At 38.2% G+C, this 15,953-nt stretch overlaps 1 protein-coding gene across 1 annotated transcript; it reads left to right on the forward strand.

Annotated features, from left to right (window-relative positions):
• Window positions 1-13,910: 13,910 nt before the first annotated feature.
• LOC108987046 (probable pectate lyase 5) lies at window positions 13,911-15,592 on the forward strand. Its single transcript, XM_018959890.2, has 4 exons — window positions 13,911-14,020; window positions 14,119-14,862; window positions 15,057-15,195; window positions 15,314-15,592. The coding sequence occupies exons 1-4, from the start codon at window positions 13,911-13,913 to the stop codon at window positions 15,533-15,535; spliced, it is 1,215 nt and encodes a 404-aa protein (XP_018815435.1). The 3' UTR covers window positions 15,536-15,592.
• The last annotated feature ends 361 nt before the right edge of the window (window positions 15,593-15,953 follow it).

Raw genomic sequence — 15,953 nt, forward strand, 5'->3', positions numbered from 1 at the left:
AGCACTTGCTTATTTACCCTAACCTCTCCACAATCACTCAACCACAGTAACATGTATGGTCTAGGGTGTTTCAAGATAGGTAAATTCAATTTCTCAACTAAAGTGGTGCTAACCAAATTAATACAACTCCTCAAATCAACGATCATACTACATACCTTGCTGTTGATGTGGTATCTAGTATGAAAAATGTTCTCACTCTGCTGCTCTATATCATCCATCTTAACTTTTGTATTGAGTGCATGCCTGGTAACTAGAGAATCACCATAGTCTTCATTCTCATACCCATTTTCAACACTAAACTCAAGATGCCTCCTATCTCTCCTGCCATGAAGATTTCTAATTACCGCATCTTGATGATCCATCCTATCCCTCACTTTCACCCAATACCAAGTTCAACTTCTCAAACTGTTGTTGCATGGCTTGCAACAGAAGGGATGAGTTATGTACCATCCCCTTTGGTGATGAGTCACTCCTATGAGACATCATAATGTGCTGCACAAAAAGAATGTTAGTGGAAAACCTCACACACTCCCGTACGTGTTTACCCTCGAATAATGGCACTCCACTCGTGTTTCACTCTTAATTGGCTTTTTCCAAATAATAGTCTCACACTTTCTTGCTTTTTACCTCAATAGTTTTCTAGCTCAAGTTCTTTAAGAACTAGTTGAACTAAATCAAGACAATATAACCTTGTATTATTCCAACCAGTAATATAGATCCAAGAAACAATGAAGGAATAAAATGATATGAAACTCAAGGAATTTATACGAGGGAAAGAGTAATTATAAAACAAGATACCAACTAGAAAGATGTATTCAGCTCCTATGATGATAAAAGCTCAATCAACAAACACTTTCTTTCTCTTTATTGTAACTATGTTGCAACTTTGAATACGCCACCTTCTCTTTTCTTCTTCTTTCTGTTTTTTTTTTTTTTTCAAATTTTTTTTTCCTTTCTTTTCTTTTCTTTTCTTTTCTTTTCCTTTCTTTTTCTTTTCTCTAATTCAACCACAAACAGCAATATTCAATTGTGAGAACCAAACAATTGAATTCAAACACACAAGCATGGACAATGAAGTAGAAGAAAATCAATGGAACGACACTCCAAGCAACTGACAAACTTAGAGATGTAGGAAACCCTAGAATTTTGAAGCCCTAGGTGATGCAAATTTCAGCCAAACCCAAAATCATAAGAATTTCGACAGCCTACTTTTTGTTTTGATTTTTTTTTTCTTTTGCAACCCTAGAACTAGGAAGCCCTAGAGTAAAAAATAAAGATACAAGAATTAAAAGATAGAATCAGACCTGATTAGAAACCTTACTCTGATACCAAATGATATGAACCCACGGGAAAGAAATCCCTTGAACCCACAATCAATTTGAAAACTCTCCAAGAAAGCCAAAATCATGTCAATGGATGGAGAACCTAGACCCGATGAGAACTCGTTTCAAGAACCTAAATTATATTAAAATCTAGACCCGTTGAAAAACCCGTCTCAAGAACCCAGATTACAAAGGAAGAATGCCATAAAGGTTGTGATTTACCTTTGATAAGTTCAAAAGTTCAATTAAGAATAAGAGGAGTAAAACTCAACTCACAATGAATAAATTCATCAAATTTCATAAACTTCATAAACTTCTGAAAATGAGGCTACAAACAGTATTTAAACCAAAACCTAATTAAAACCCTAGATTAAATAAAACCCCATCTTCCAAAAATACCCCTGAGTGAACAGTGCCGCGGCTACAGTACGACGCTACAGTAACTCAGCTACAGTAACCCTAACCCTAGTTCAATAAAATAATAATTTTCTCAACATGCCCTTACATAGGCATAAACCCAATTATTCTAAGCAAATAAAATAGGTCCTTGAAATTAATTAAATAAGTTGAAAGCCTTCAAGTGCCCAAAGCCTATAAGTCATGTTGTTGCCCTTTCCATAGCTTATGAAATGAATCAAAGCATAATCTTTATCGTTTAAGCCCTTGAACTTGTATTTGGCTCATCTGGAACTTGCAACATATCTTTAAGACTAGGCCCACCTTGGTTCCCATCAGAGGCGTCCCGAGTTTAGTGTAGAAAATGGGTATGAGAATGAAGAGTATGGTGATTCTCTTGTTACCAGGCATGCACTCAATACAAAAATCAAGATGGATGATATAGAGCAGCAGAGTGAGAATATTTTTCATACTAGATGCCACATCAACAACAAGGTATGTAGTATGATCATTGATTTGAGGAGTTGTATTAATTTGGCTAGCACTACTTTAGTTGAGAAATTGAATTTACGTACCTTGAAACACCCTAGACCATACATGTTGCACTGGTTGAGTGATTGTAGAGAGGTTAGGGTAAATAAGCAAGTGCTAGTTTCTTTTTCAATTGGAAAATACCAGGATATGGTGCTTTGTGATGTGGTGCCTATGCATGCTAGTCATATTTTGTTGGGAAAGCCATGGCAGTATGATAGGAAGGTGATCCATGATGGGTTAAGGAACATGTACAGTTTTGAAAAGGATGGAAAAACAATCAAACTTGCTCCTTTAACTCCAAAACAGGTCCATGGGAATCAATTGAAGCTGAAATGTAAGGTTGCTCAAAACAGAAAGAGTGAAAATGAGAGTGATAAAAAAAGAAAGAGTAAAAGTGAGAGTGATCAAAAAAGAAAAAGTGAAAAGGAGATTGAGCAAACAAGGAAGAGTGAAAGTGAGAATGAGCTGAAAAGCAAGAGTGAAGGTGAGAGTGAAAGTGAAAGTGAGATTGAGCTGAAAAGCAAGAGTGAATGTGAGATTGAGAAGAAAAGAAATAGTGAGACCGAAATGGAGAAAGAGAGAAAAATGAGAGAGAGAAAAGAAGAGGGTGAGACTAAGACCTCAAGTAAAAGAGAGAATGAGTTGAAAAATAATTATGAGGTCGAGAGTACAAAAAAAGATGAAGAAAAAGAGAGTGACAGAAAAAAAGAGAGTGAAAATAAAAAAGAGTGTGAAAGGGAAAAAGAGAGTGAAAAAGAAAAAGAGAGTGGAAAGAAAAGAGAGTGAAGAAAGTGAGAGAAAAACAAAGAGAAAAGCGAGTTTTTATGCTAAGGCGAGTCTTAATCCTAACGTACTTGACGTATGTTTGCCTAGTATTGTTGTCTCTTTGTTGCAGGGATATGAGGTCGTGTTTCCAAGTGGTGTATTTAGTGGATTGCCACCCATTAGGGAGATAGAGCACTACATTGATTTTGTGCCAGGTGCAACAATTCCTAACCGACCTTTCTTGGAAGAACATGAGTCATTGACACACTTAAAGGGAGAAGATAAGTTGTTGACTATAATGCGTGCTAAGCGGGAGGATTCTATTGAGACTTTTGCTCATGTATTCAAATGCACACAAGGTATGGAAACTTTTGTGGTTGATGCTTTAGCAAGAAGGTATGTACTTATCTTCATTTTAGATGCAAAATTGTTGAAACTTGAATATGATAAGGAATTGCATGCTAATGATGATGACTTTGCTATTGTATATGGAACATGTGAGAAAGCATCGTTTGGTAAGTTCTATAAACTAGATTGGTACTTGTTTATAAAGAATAGATTTTATGTACCTACTAGTTTTATATGTAAGTTGCTTGTGTGCGATGGACATGGTGGTTTGTTGGGTAACCATGGTGTAAGGAAGACTTTTGTTGTGTTGCATGAACGTTTGTGGGAATATCATTTGCCTTTCAATGACGTGTTGCATGAACATTTGTGGAAGTATCAATTGCCATTCATTGATGTGTTGCATGAACGTTTGTGGGACTATCATTTGCCCTTCATTGAGTTTGCATATATTTGGAGTAGTCATTCTGGTGTCAAGAAAATATTAGACATTTTGTATGAACATTTATGTTGGTCTAAGATGAAGAGAGATGTCAATTGTATTTGTGGCAGGTGCATTACATGCAGAAAGGCCAAATTTATACTTTTGCCACATGGGTTGCATACGCCCTTACCTATTCCTAGTGAGTCATGTGTAGACATATCTATGGACTTTGTTTTGGGGCTGCCTAGGAAAGAAAGGAGTAGAAATTCTATTTTTGTGGTTATGGATGGATTTATAGAGTTTGCATATAACAGGACCATGCATACTACCACTTTATATTCTCCTTTTGAAATTGTTTATAGACTTAATCTATTTACTCCTTTAGATTTAATATCTTTATCTGTTGACAACAGGAGTAGCTTAGATGGATGTTCTCAAATTCTTGAACAAATTAATGACAATGCATATGAAATCAATGATAATGTTACTAACATTTTTCCTTTGATCCAGGTGGAGATTCGAGGTCGAATCCTTTTGAGGAGAGGGAGAATGATGGGAACCAAGGTGGACCTAGTCTTAAAGATATGTTGCAAGTACCAGATGGGTCAAATACAAGTTCAAGGGCTTAAACGATGAAGATTATGCTTTGATTCATTTCATAAGCTATGGAAAGGGCAACAACATGACTTATAGGCTTTGGACACTTGAAGACTTTCATCTTATTTAATTAATTTCAAGGACCTATTTTATTTGCTTAGAATAATTGGGTTTATGCCTATGCAAGAGCATATTGGGAAAGTTATTATTTTATTGAACTAGGGTTAGGGTTACTGTAGCGAGTTACTGTAGCTCCGTACTGTTGCCGCGGCACTGTTCATCCAAGGGCACTTTTGAAAGATGGGGGGGTTTATTTTGGCTAGGGTTTCATTATGTTTTGCTTTAAATACTCTATGTGGCCACGTTTTAATCAGATTATGAAGTTTATGAAATTTGATGAATTTATTCATTGTGAGTTGAGTTTTCTTCTCTTGTTCTTGATTGAACTCTTGAACTTATCAAAGGTAAATCACAACCTTTGTGGCGTTCTTCCTTTGTAATTTGGGTTCTTGAGACGGGTTCTTCAACGGGTCTAGATTTTAATATAATCTAGGTTCTTGAAACGAGTTCTCATCGGGTCTAGATTCTCCATCCTTGACTTGATTTTGGCTTTTTTGGGGAGTTTTCAAATTGATTGTGGGTTCAAGGGATTCCTTTCCCGCGGGTTCATATCAAAACATCAACTCTATTCTTTTCTCCCACTCTAAATAAATTTCAGGGTCAGTTCTACCTTGGAATGATGGTATTTTCATTTTGATGCTTCCAAGGTTCTTATCTACTCTATCTCGACCCCCTGAGTTTGCCCTAAGGCCTCTTCCACGCCTAACTCCTCTATGTCCACCCAATCCAACTTCAAATGTTAAGCCTTCCTCATTCTCACCAAACTCTCCATTCTTATACCCATTCTCAATTCTAGGCTCACGTCGCCTCCTATTTCTCTCACCTTGTAGATTTCTAATCATTGCTTCTTGATTATCCATACTATCCCTCACTTCACCCAACACCAAGTTCAACCGCTCAAACTGTTGTTGCATGGCTTGCAACACAAAGGATGAGTTATCTGCCACACTTTTTGGTGATGAGTCACTTCTATGAGACATCATAATATGTTGCACAAAAAGAATGTTAGTGGAAAACCTCGCACACTCCCTTACGTGTTTACACTCGAATAATGACACTCTACTTGTGTTTCACTCTTAGTGGCTTTTTCCCGATAATAGTCTCACACTCTCTTGCCTTTTACCTCAAGAGTTTTCCTACTCAAGTTCTTTAAGAACTAATTGAACATAATCAACAGAAAGCAACCTTGTTTTATCCCAACTAGTAATTAGATCCAGGAAACAAGAACAAGAGAAACATGGAAGGAATAAAAATGACACGAGAATCAATGAAGTTATACGGATGAAAGAGTAACAATAAGACAAGATACCAACTTTAGTGATGTATGCAGCAGCCCCTTTGATGATAAAGTTCAATCAACAAATTTCTTTCTTTCTCATTTTTGTAACTATGTAGCAACCATTGAATATGCTACCTTTTCTTTTCTTCTTCTTCTTCTTCTCTCTTTTTTTTTTTCGAATTTTCCTTTCTTTTCTTTTCTTTTCCTTTCTTTTCTTTTCTTTTCTTTTCTTTAATTCAACCACAAACAGCAATATTCAATTGTGAAAATCCAAGCAATTGAATTCAAACACACAAGCATAGACAATGAAGTAGAAGAGAATCAATGGAACAACACTCCAAGCAATTGACAAACTTAGAGATGCAAGAAACCCTAGAATTTTGAAACCCTTGGAGATGCAAATTTCAGCCAAACCCAAAACCCTAAGAATTTCGGCAGCCTACTTGTTGCTTCTATTTTTTTTTTTTTTTTTTTTGGCAACCCTAGAACAATGAAGCCCTAGAATTAAATTTAAGGATGCTAGAATTAAAAGATAGAATCAAACCTGATTGGAAACCTTGCTCTGAATACCAAATGATATGAACCCGCGGGAATGAAATCCCTTGAACCCACAATCAATTTGAAAACTCCCCAAGAAAGCCAAAATCAAGTCAAGGATGGAGAATCTAGACCCAATGAGAACTCGTTTCAAGAACCTAGATTATATTAAAATCTAGACCCGTTGAAGAACCCATCTCAAGAACCCAGATTACAAAGGAGGAACTCCACAAAGGTTGTGATTCACCTTTGATAAGTTCAAAAGTTCAATTAAGAACAAGAGGAGATAAACTCAACTCACAATGAATAAATTCATCAAATTTCATAACTTCATAATCTGATTAAAATGAGGCTACATAGAGTATTTAAAGCAAAACCTAATGAAACCCTAGCCAAAATAAACCCCCCATCTTCCAAAAGTGCCCCTGGATGAACAGTGCCGCGGCTACACTGCCGAGCTACAGTAACTCGGCTACAGTAACCCTAACCCTAGTTCAATAAAATAATAACTTTCCCAACATGCCCTTGCATAGGCCCCTTAAGTGCTTCCCATAATAAACTCAATTATTCTAAACTAATAACATAAGTTCTTTAAATGAATTAAATAAGTTGAAACCCTTCAAGAGCTCAAAGCCTTTAATTCTTGTTGTTGCCCTCTTCCGTAGCTAATCAAATGAATTAAAACTGGATCTTCATCATTCAAGCCCCATCTTGAATGTTGGGCTCTTGCTAAACTTGTCCCAAGTGGATTGCATCAATCCTTGCATTGTTTCCTTGATCTTCTTGGCCCATCTGGAAGTTGCAAATGATCTTTAAGACTAGGTCCATCTTGGTTCCCATCACCCAGCCTTTGGCAAACCATGAACCCCATGACAGAACAACGCTAAACCACTAAGTATGTGCACTGCCATAGGGATAGTAACCAAATTGGTGCGTTGCATGCCCCTCCCACTGTCCAACTTCAGTGTAGTCATCACCACCGCGTGAAGCCCAGCAGCCAGTTTTCCTAGTGTCAACCATGGGACCACCGTGGAACAGCCACTGCCTCCACGTCCAGGAAACACCCAACAATAGCAATGCACCGCAACACAACCCAAGCGTAACTCCCTTTCGTTCACTGCCTCTCCACGTTCTCGGCTGAACACTCGTCAACTTTGCACCCATAAACCAGACCACCACTTTTGACACACTCCGGCTCAGCCTTCGTCAACCCTGCACCAAGTTTCAGCCGCTGCTAGCCTCTTCAACCCAGTCGTTGCACCGTCCAGAATACACATTGCTCCCATACGAAATCAACACAACCCGGGCACACTGCAGCTCCACAGATCACCACTCCACTTCTCCGTGCGCCATCTCCACTTGGCCATCACTGGAGCTCCCGCTCCTCTGCCGTATACCATTGCACCACCACCTTATTGTCGAGGACGACCACCTACATAGTGAACCTAAAACTCCCCTGTTTTAGCCACCGAAAACAGAGCAACCCAACCCGGTGCACTTGTCGTTCGAAGCCACCACACATGGTGCAAACGCTTCCACGTCGTTACCACCGGCACAGAGAACTCTGACGGTCACTCCACGCCACTCCTTTTTCCGCTGCGTCCCTTTTGGTAAGCCACCTATAGTACCTCTGTGTCACTGACACTCTCTCGGCTTACTCTATGTCTTTCATTTTTTTCCTCATTCATTGCTCTCTCTCTCTCTCTCTCTCTCTCTCTCTCTCTCTCTCGTCCAGTGCTCTGCCGAGTTCACCGCCGTCTGCCTAGCCCCTCTTGCCTACGTCGCACGCTGCTGCTTGTTTTTCCTTCGTGAGTAAGCCCTGCCGTGCATGTTATGTTGATTTACGTAGGTTTTTTTGTTAGTTTTCAAAGAATTAAATGAAATTACCGTAATACCCTTTACTACATGTTATATTAATGGGCTTTTAAACTTTTATTATGTATTAGTACACTCTTATATAATTAGGATTATAGAAAATCACTTAAGTATTTTAACATATTATTTAAGTAAAGATTTATTTTTAAGAGCAAATAATATTGGTGTAATGTTGTTTTTTTTACACTTTAGATATGATTTAGTCTATTTAAAAATAGTTATGGTTTATTCTAAAAATATTTTGGGATAATTATATAATCTAGTATTAAACTTTATAAATTGTTTTCAATAATAAATAGGATGTTTATTTTGTACTATTGGTAGCAAATTATTTTTATAGTAAGTGTGTAATTTTATTTTGAACATTTAAATTATGATTAAAGCTATTTTTTTTTATGAAATTTTTACTAGTACTTATCTTAAATGTTGATTGATATCAAGGAAATTTAGAGAATGAGGATATTTTGGGAATGATGAGAATTTTAGCTTTTGAGGAATTAAATAGGTTATTTTAGAAGCTTAGGATTAAATATCGAAATATGAGATTAATTGGAAATTTACGAGAATTACGTGATTATTTTATAGGTGATCATTAATTATTGTTCAACATTTTGAAGGAAATTCCAAAAAAGCTAAGTCCAGGTAAGTGGGGTTCCTATGCTAGACTTTACATTAAAATAAAATGAGTTGAAGTTATTTTTGGAAAATATACATATTTGATTTTGAAAAGAAATTTGAACTACCTCAGTTATTTGTTCTGCATTTCCCATGAGATTATGCTTAAGAAGAAAATATTTTCTATCATGACTGGTGTAGACATGAGCTTATTTTTGATATTCTGTTTTTGAACTTTGAAAACGAGAGCGAATATGAAATTTGTGCATAAATTATGTTGTGATATGATTTTGTTCTGTTCTGAATATTTTGTTCAGTACTCTGTTTGGATAAGACGTGATTTCTGAAAACCTTTGACATGACTTTCTAATTCTGAATTTGATTATGTTTCCGCTCTGTTCAGTTACGGCCCTGCCAAGGGTGATAATAGCGGCATACGACCCAATCACGGGTTACAATAGAGGGTACGGCCCAACGACGGGTTATAATAATGTATACGACCCAACCACGAGTAATAATAGTGGATACGACCCAACCACAGGTAATAATAGTGGATACGGTCTTGCCATGAATTATACTAGTGGTCTCTGTTTTGAGTGCACACCTTGGTGACAGAGTGATTTATGTTCAGCTTGGCTATCCACAGATGCACAACCCTACCACGAGGGTTATACATGGCCTCTGTTCTGATATGATGTTCTGATGATGATGATGATCATTTATGTTATGCCAAAGAATATTTTTGAATGAAATTATTTCTAAATCTTCGCTCTGATATTTTGATAACATGTTTTGCTTCCGCACTCTGAAAATGAAAATGTTTTGTCCTGCATTCTGATTTCTGTAAATGCTCATGTTTATACACTAGTATATATTCTCTGCTTACTGAGTTGTTGATAACTCACCCCTTATCTCCATATATTTTTCAGATAATTTTGATGGTTCAGCTGGAGAACAAGAGTAGGAAGTTTTAGCAGGTATGATGATTGGAGTGGAATAAGTGCCTGAGGGTACAAGTGTTTATTTGAGAGTCGTAGTTAGTAAATTGATTTTATTTTTTGGGTGTTTTGATTTGATGAGTTAAGGATAATTTCGAGTTTTGGAGAGTTTTTAATTTATGTTATTGAGATTTTCTTTATTGTCCCCATGGAGGAATTTAGATATTTGGATTGATTAAATTGATTAATATTTTATTGGATTTTTTGGATTTTATAGTTGTACTATTTAAGTTGATTTTAGGTATTAAGGATTAACTCTCCGGACCTCCGGGAACGGGGCGTTACAAACAGTGTCGCGGCTATTGTAACTCTTGAAACTCTAGTTCCTAAAATGTAACTTTCCAAATTAGCCCTTGGCCAAAATACAAGACCTTCGCATAAATCATAGTTCATAAGAAATAAGACATATGTGGGCCAAGCATCCTCAAGCCCAATTATTCTATAGTAATTCCTATAACTATTAAAACAAGCCACTTTAAAAAAATAAACAAGTCCAAAGCCTTCGATCACATAATCATAATAATAGGCCCTAATTTATGTTGCACTCTTCCATAGCTTGTATCACGTGGATGATCAGTGGATCTCATTCTCTCAAGCCCATCTTGAATATTTAGCTCTTGCTAGACTCGTCCCAAGTGGATTGTACCAATCCTTGCATTGCTTAATTGATCTTCTTAGCTCTTGAACCCCATCACCATCTCCCGCCTCAACCAAGCCTCGCGCTCGCACTCTAAGCGATCAGGCCCATCTCTCGCCTCAGCTGAGCCACAAGCTGCCTACCCGCACTCTATGTAATCGAGCCCATATCTCAAATCTTATTTCGGAAATATTTACTGTTTGCGCCAGAGGAACAAATGAACGGCGACCAGCCTCCAGATTTTACTTCCCTACGTATTCGGGCAGACCGAGTCGACTACATTTTTACCTCTAAAGATTCTTAAGGTCTTTATTTGCCCTTAAGAATCACGGGGTACTGTGAGGGAGTAAAAACAATTAAGCCCAATACAGGGCCCAGCCACCAGGCCACATTATGAGTCCTGCACAAGAGATATGAGTGGGGGACATGACAGGCAGGTCGTAGGCTTCAGAGCATGAACTTGAGTGGCACAAGTGGGAAGGGAAGGCTTCCTGACACACACGCCAATAGATATATAAAATGGCCTTCAGCCAGATGACCAAGGGTCTTCATCTTCTTCTTCGATTCTTCTTCTCTTCTCTTCGACTTCTCCTTCAACCTCAAGACAGGGAGTTCAAGTGAAGGCCTTTTCTATAGTAAAGTTATATTCAGCATCACCATTGTACAATGAGATATGAGGGACCATGAGAGACTGTAAACAAGAATATTATAGTGGATTTTTCCTCCCCAAACACCCGTGGACGTAGGCATCAGCCTAACCATGTAAACCCATGTGTTCATCTCTTTTATTTCTCTGCACTTATATTTTTCATTCACCGTTATGGACGTACGGATCAATACTGTACACCTGCATCAGAATACTGCCAGAGGCTCCAAACAACATGAACGAAGTCCAAATCGCTCTAGTGGGCTAGGAATGACTCTTTCTCCCTTTATGACCTGTTGAATGATTTTTATCACATCAACAAGGGGTTAATCCTAATGGGTAATTAATTAGGTGGGGTGTTACAATGACTTGGTTAATTATTAGTTGCTTTAACGGCTTGTAGGCTAGCTTGTATGTGTATTTGAAAATTACCAAAGAAAAGAACAATAGTACATAAAGAGAGCTGGGAGAGAATCAATAACAAAGAGTAGTTTTCAGCACTTGTATTTAAGTATTGTTAATGTAGATATCACGCGCACGCATTTACTTAATATGGTTGGAGATGGGGGTTTGAGCTTTTGTTAGTGATAGCCAATATATGACTTTCTAAAGTTGAATGATGAATGCCATTAATTAATCTAATTAGTTCAAACTCTCAATTATATATGTGCGTGGGCTTTGATTTTCGTTGGTTGTGGAGGAGCCTTGCAGAATTATCCCACTTCACATAAAAGGAAGTACATATATATATATATATAAATATAAACACACACATACATAACATGCTAGCTCTAGCTAGCTTCTCTCTCCACATTCTCTACTCATCTGGGATCCACATGGAAATTGTCATCATAAGTGTGAATACGTACAGTACTCAAGTACTACGTTTATACATTCTCCATCGTATACGCATTCATGTAAACACTATTACTTTCATATTTGGCATGTGCTTTGAGCAGCTATGGTTTTGTACCTCATCGTTAACAGTATTAATTATCTATATATAAATATATTAGTTATGTGTGTTTGTGTGCGCGCGAGTGTTTATAATGTGCAGCTCTGATCACCGACGTTATTAATATTCCAGGCACTAGAATTCAAACGCAGATAGATAGACGGAGTCCCTAAATAGCATTTATTTATTTTATAACCAATCAATATAATTTAGCCTGAAATTAATTAATCTATTTCAGTTGGTTAACCAATAGGAACAGAATAAGTCCATAAAACATGCAGCGTTTTCAGATAAGCAAGTTCAAAGTACACAAAATTCCTGCATAATCTTTAGTCACCGGCCATGACCATGATCTGGTAGCTTCTGCGAAAAAACCTGATGACCTCTCCAGGGATCGATCCAGTCCTCAGCATTACTGTTTGGCCCTGTGTTGGGTAAGTTGATCAACTGCGTACCATTGATCACGAACGAAAAAGAGAATCAAAGGGCTGAGATTATACTCTAAAATTTCGGGACCCTCCAAGTGGCACCGGGGAGGAGGAGAATCTAAGGGGCTTGGGAGCAAAGCTCACATGGAAGAACGTGTCCAATCAAGAAAAAATGATGGCCACTTCAGCAAAATTCACGGACAGTACGGACCTTCCCATGTGAGGTATTTTATGGCATATTTGCAATCTCCCAACTCCCAGAAATTGCTCATACATATTGTCCTGATCATTAACATACAAAATAGAGGAATATTATAGGTAAGGAATTAGGGAAGTCAACAAGATTGCGCGTACGTAATCGCATGCCTTTGCCTGGTTCAAACTCCGGCGCGGTTCGCGGTTGTAGCATGTGTTTTTTTTTTTCCCCTTCTTTTATATTAGGAATTAAAACTACGTAATGATCCCTAATAAGTTTTAATCACCCAAAAAAAATGATTTTTTGCTATATAGAAGGTTAAATAATTCATATATTTTCTTAAACCTTGAAGGAAATTGTTATATGATGTATTTTAACATGAAAGCTGATTACTGTATATTTTGAATATGATCAAAGTGCTACCACGAGAAATCTGACTAGATTTTGTAATTATATAATTCCTTTTAGTGATCTCGAACTACAATTTAATTTGTAAGTACTTGAAGATGATCAGGATGCATGATGTGATGCTTATTATTTATTACTAATAAGGCATTATTAATTCTTCAACAACATACAAAAATAATGGAAACGGCAATGAGAAACTAATACAATTTTAACTACGTGTACCGTAAGCACAAGATATGTCGTACAACAAACGTTATCTGTGATCGATATTGAAGAAAGAAAGAAGGGTTTTTCTATTTTCAGCACACCGACAGAGAAGTTTCGTTAAGAACTTGCCGGTGTACCGTCAAAATACATGCAAAAATGAAAGATAATGTCTCAAATGGAATGTAGCTGTCTGTCTAGACCTCTGTCATCCTAAAACGTACCCTGCCTAGCTTCGAAGCTCAACGAGTTGACCATTTGCTTGCTTAAGGGCCGAAATACGCATGGATGTTGGATTTGGACCCACTCAAAACCATAAATCATGGGACTTTGTGGCCCCTAGCTAACATCTTATTGTTTAATCAGGCACTTTCACCCGCTGTACAATTGATTACTGTTATTATTTGTGGGGGGACGAGAATATATTTATTTTATTAAGAACCAGAAAAAAAGAAGCAGGCAAAATAATACAGTATCAACAAAATTAAACCAGATTTAATCTGTTTGATCAGTACCCTATATAACTACGCCACCTCCTGTCAACTTCCTCACAACGGTTCGCTGCTCACTTATCATCTCTCTCTTCTTAATTCATGTGTATTTCACTACCACTAAACAAAAGATTATTGATGGCAATTCCACTCATTCGTTTAAGCCTTTTGGCTCTTCTAGCTACAGCCTCTTCTATATCCTCCCCGCCCGTTCAAGATCCAGAACTAGTAGTGCAAGAAGTGAATAAGTAAGACACTTTGGGTACCTTTGATTAATTGGTAAATACATACTTAGTCAGACTATATATCGTACATTAATATTAATCTTTTTCTTCTTCTGTTGCAGGAACATCAGCACCGCCTCAAGGAGAAAATTAGCCTATCTGTCTTGTGCGACAGGGAATCCCATTGATGATTGCTGGAGGTGCGACCCAAAATGGGAGCAGAACAGGAAACGGCTTGCGGATTGTGCTATTGGATTTGGAAAGCGTGCAATCGGCGGCAAGAACGGCAAAATATATGTGGTCACGGATGCCGGAAATGATGACCCTGTGAACCCCAAGCCAGGCACTCTGAGGCACGCCGTGATCCAAGATCGGCCTCTGTGGATCATTTTCAAGCGTGACATGGTGATCAAGCTGAAGCAAGAGCTGATTATGAATTCGTTCAAGACGATCGATGGCCGTGGCGCAAGCGTGCACATTGCCGGGGGACCATGCATTACTATTCAGTACGTGACCAACATTATCATTCATGGCATCAACGTTCATGACTGCAAGCAAGGTGGGAATGCTTACGTGAGGGACTCTCCAAGCCATTATGGCTGGAGGACTAAGTCGGACGGCGATGGCATCTCGATCTTCGGTGGAAGCCATGTTTGGGTGGATCATTGCTCTCTGTCTAATTGCCGTGATGGTTTAATTGATGCCATTCATGGATCTACAGCCATCACCATCTCCAACAATTACATGATCCACCATGACAAGGTCATGCTCTTGGGTCACAGTGATTCCTATAAACAAGACAAAAATATGCAAGTCACTATAGCCTTCAACCATTTTGGAGAAGGGCTTGTGCAAAGGATGCCAAGGTGAATTTCATTTCAAAGTTTAATTGTTCCCAGTTTTTCCCCTATATCCGCTAATTGGATCAATAAACACTACAAAAAAAGTCTGAGCTCCAATACCCACTTCAAGGATTTGGTTTTCATCTGGATTTTGTGGTGGGGCCTATTTTTCTTTCTTTCCTTTCCTTTCCTGAGAAAGTGGGTCCTTGGCTTTGCAGGTGTAGACATGGTTATTTCCATGTGGTTAACAATGACTACTCCCATTGGATAAAGTATGCAATCGGTGGCAGTGCCGCTCCAACTATTAACAGCCAAGGAAACAGATTTCTTGCTCCTAATAGCAGATATAACAAGGAGGTAAGAAATCCCGTACAAAAAACAGTTCTTCAACCCCTGTTGCTCAAATCGAACTACTGTACACTGAAGCTACATGGCCCCCCCCATATACTTAAGAAAATATGTCTCTGAATTTCAGGTTACCAAACACGAGAATGCACCACAGAGCGTGTGGAAGAATTGGAACTGGAGATCCAAAGGAGATTTGCTATTGAATGGGGCTTTCTTCACTCCCTCAGGGGCTGGAGCATCTTCAAGTTACGCCAAGGCATCAAGCTTGAGTGCAAAATCATCTTCGCTCGTGAGTGCAATCACAGCCGGAGCGGGTGCACTCAAGTGCAAGAAGGGCTCGTATTGCTGATGATTATGAGTACGTACTGGCGCCTGTGATTACTTAGAGAGCCCGGCTCCCCATAAATGCGACAAAAATGCTCAGTGAATTCAAGAGTGACAAAATCGTCAGGGAAAAAAGAACAAGAAGAATTACAGCAAGAAACTTGGGATTTAAAAAGTTATTGTACATTAACTTTTAATTACTGCCTTAAACTTGGGTGTTACAACCGTTAATTAGCTTGTTTCTATGCCCAGAAATGAAATGAGCCTTTATATGTCTAATCTCTCTCTCGCTCTCTCACTGTCAAATATATAGTTTATTCGTGATTTTCTCGCTCTCTACCTTTCCTCTCAAAATAGCCGCCCCCTAAAATAAACTCAGGTCAGAGCCAGAGGAGGGATGTAACACCGGCCTGCTCCATCACCAAGTTGCTTTTTAAAATTTT

Source organism: Juglans regia, chromosome 2 (genome assembly GCF_001411555.2).
Source record: "Juglans regia cultivar Chandler chromosome 2, Walnut 2.0, whole genome shotgun sequence".
Lineage (NCBI taxonomy): Eukaryota > Viridiplantae > Streptophyta > Magnoliopsida > Fagales > Juglandaceae > Juglans > Juglans regia.

Coding starts and splice junctions, on each gene's coding strand:
- LOC108987046 (XM_018959890.2), top strand. CDS start 13,911: ATGGCAATTCCACTCATTCGTTTAAGCCTTTTGGCTCTTCTAGCTACA. Junction 14,863..15,056: donor CTTGTGCAAAGGATGCCAAG/GTGAATTTCATT, acceptor TTGGCTTTGCAG/GTGTAGACATGGTTATTTCC. Junction 15,196..15,313: donor ATAGCAGATATAACAAGGAG/GTAAGAAATCCC, acceptor TCTGAATTTCAG/GTTACCAAACACGAGAATGC.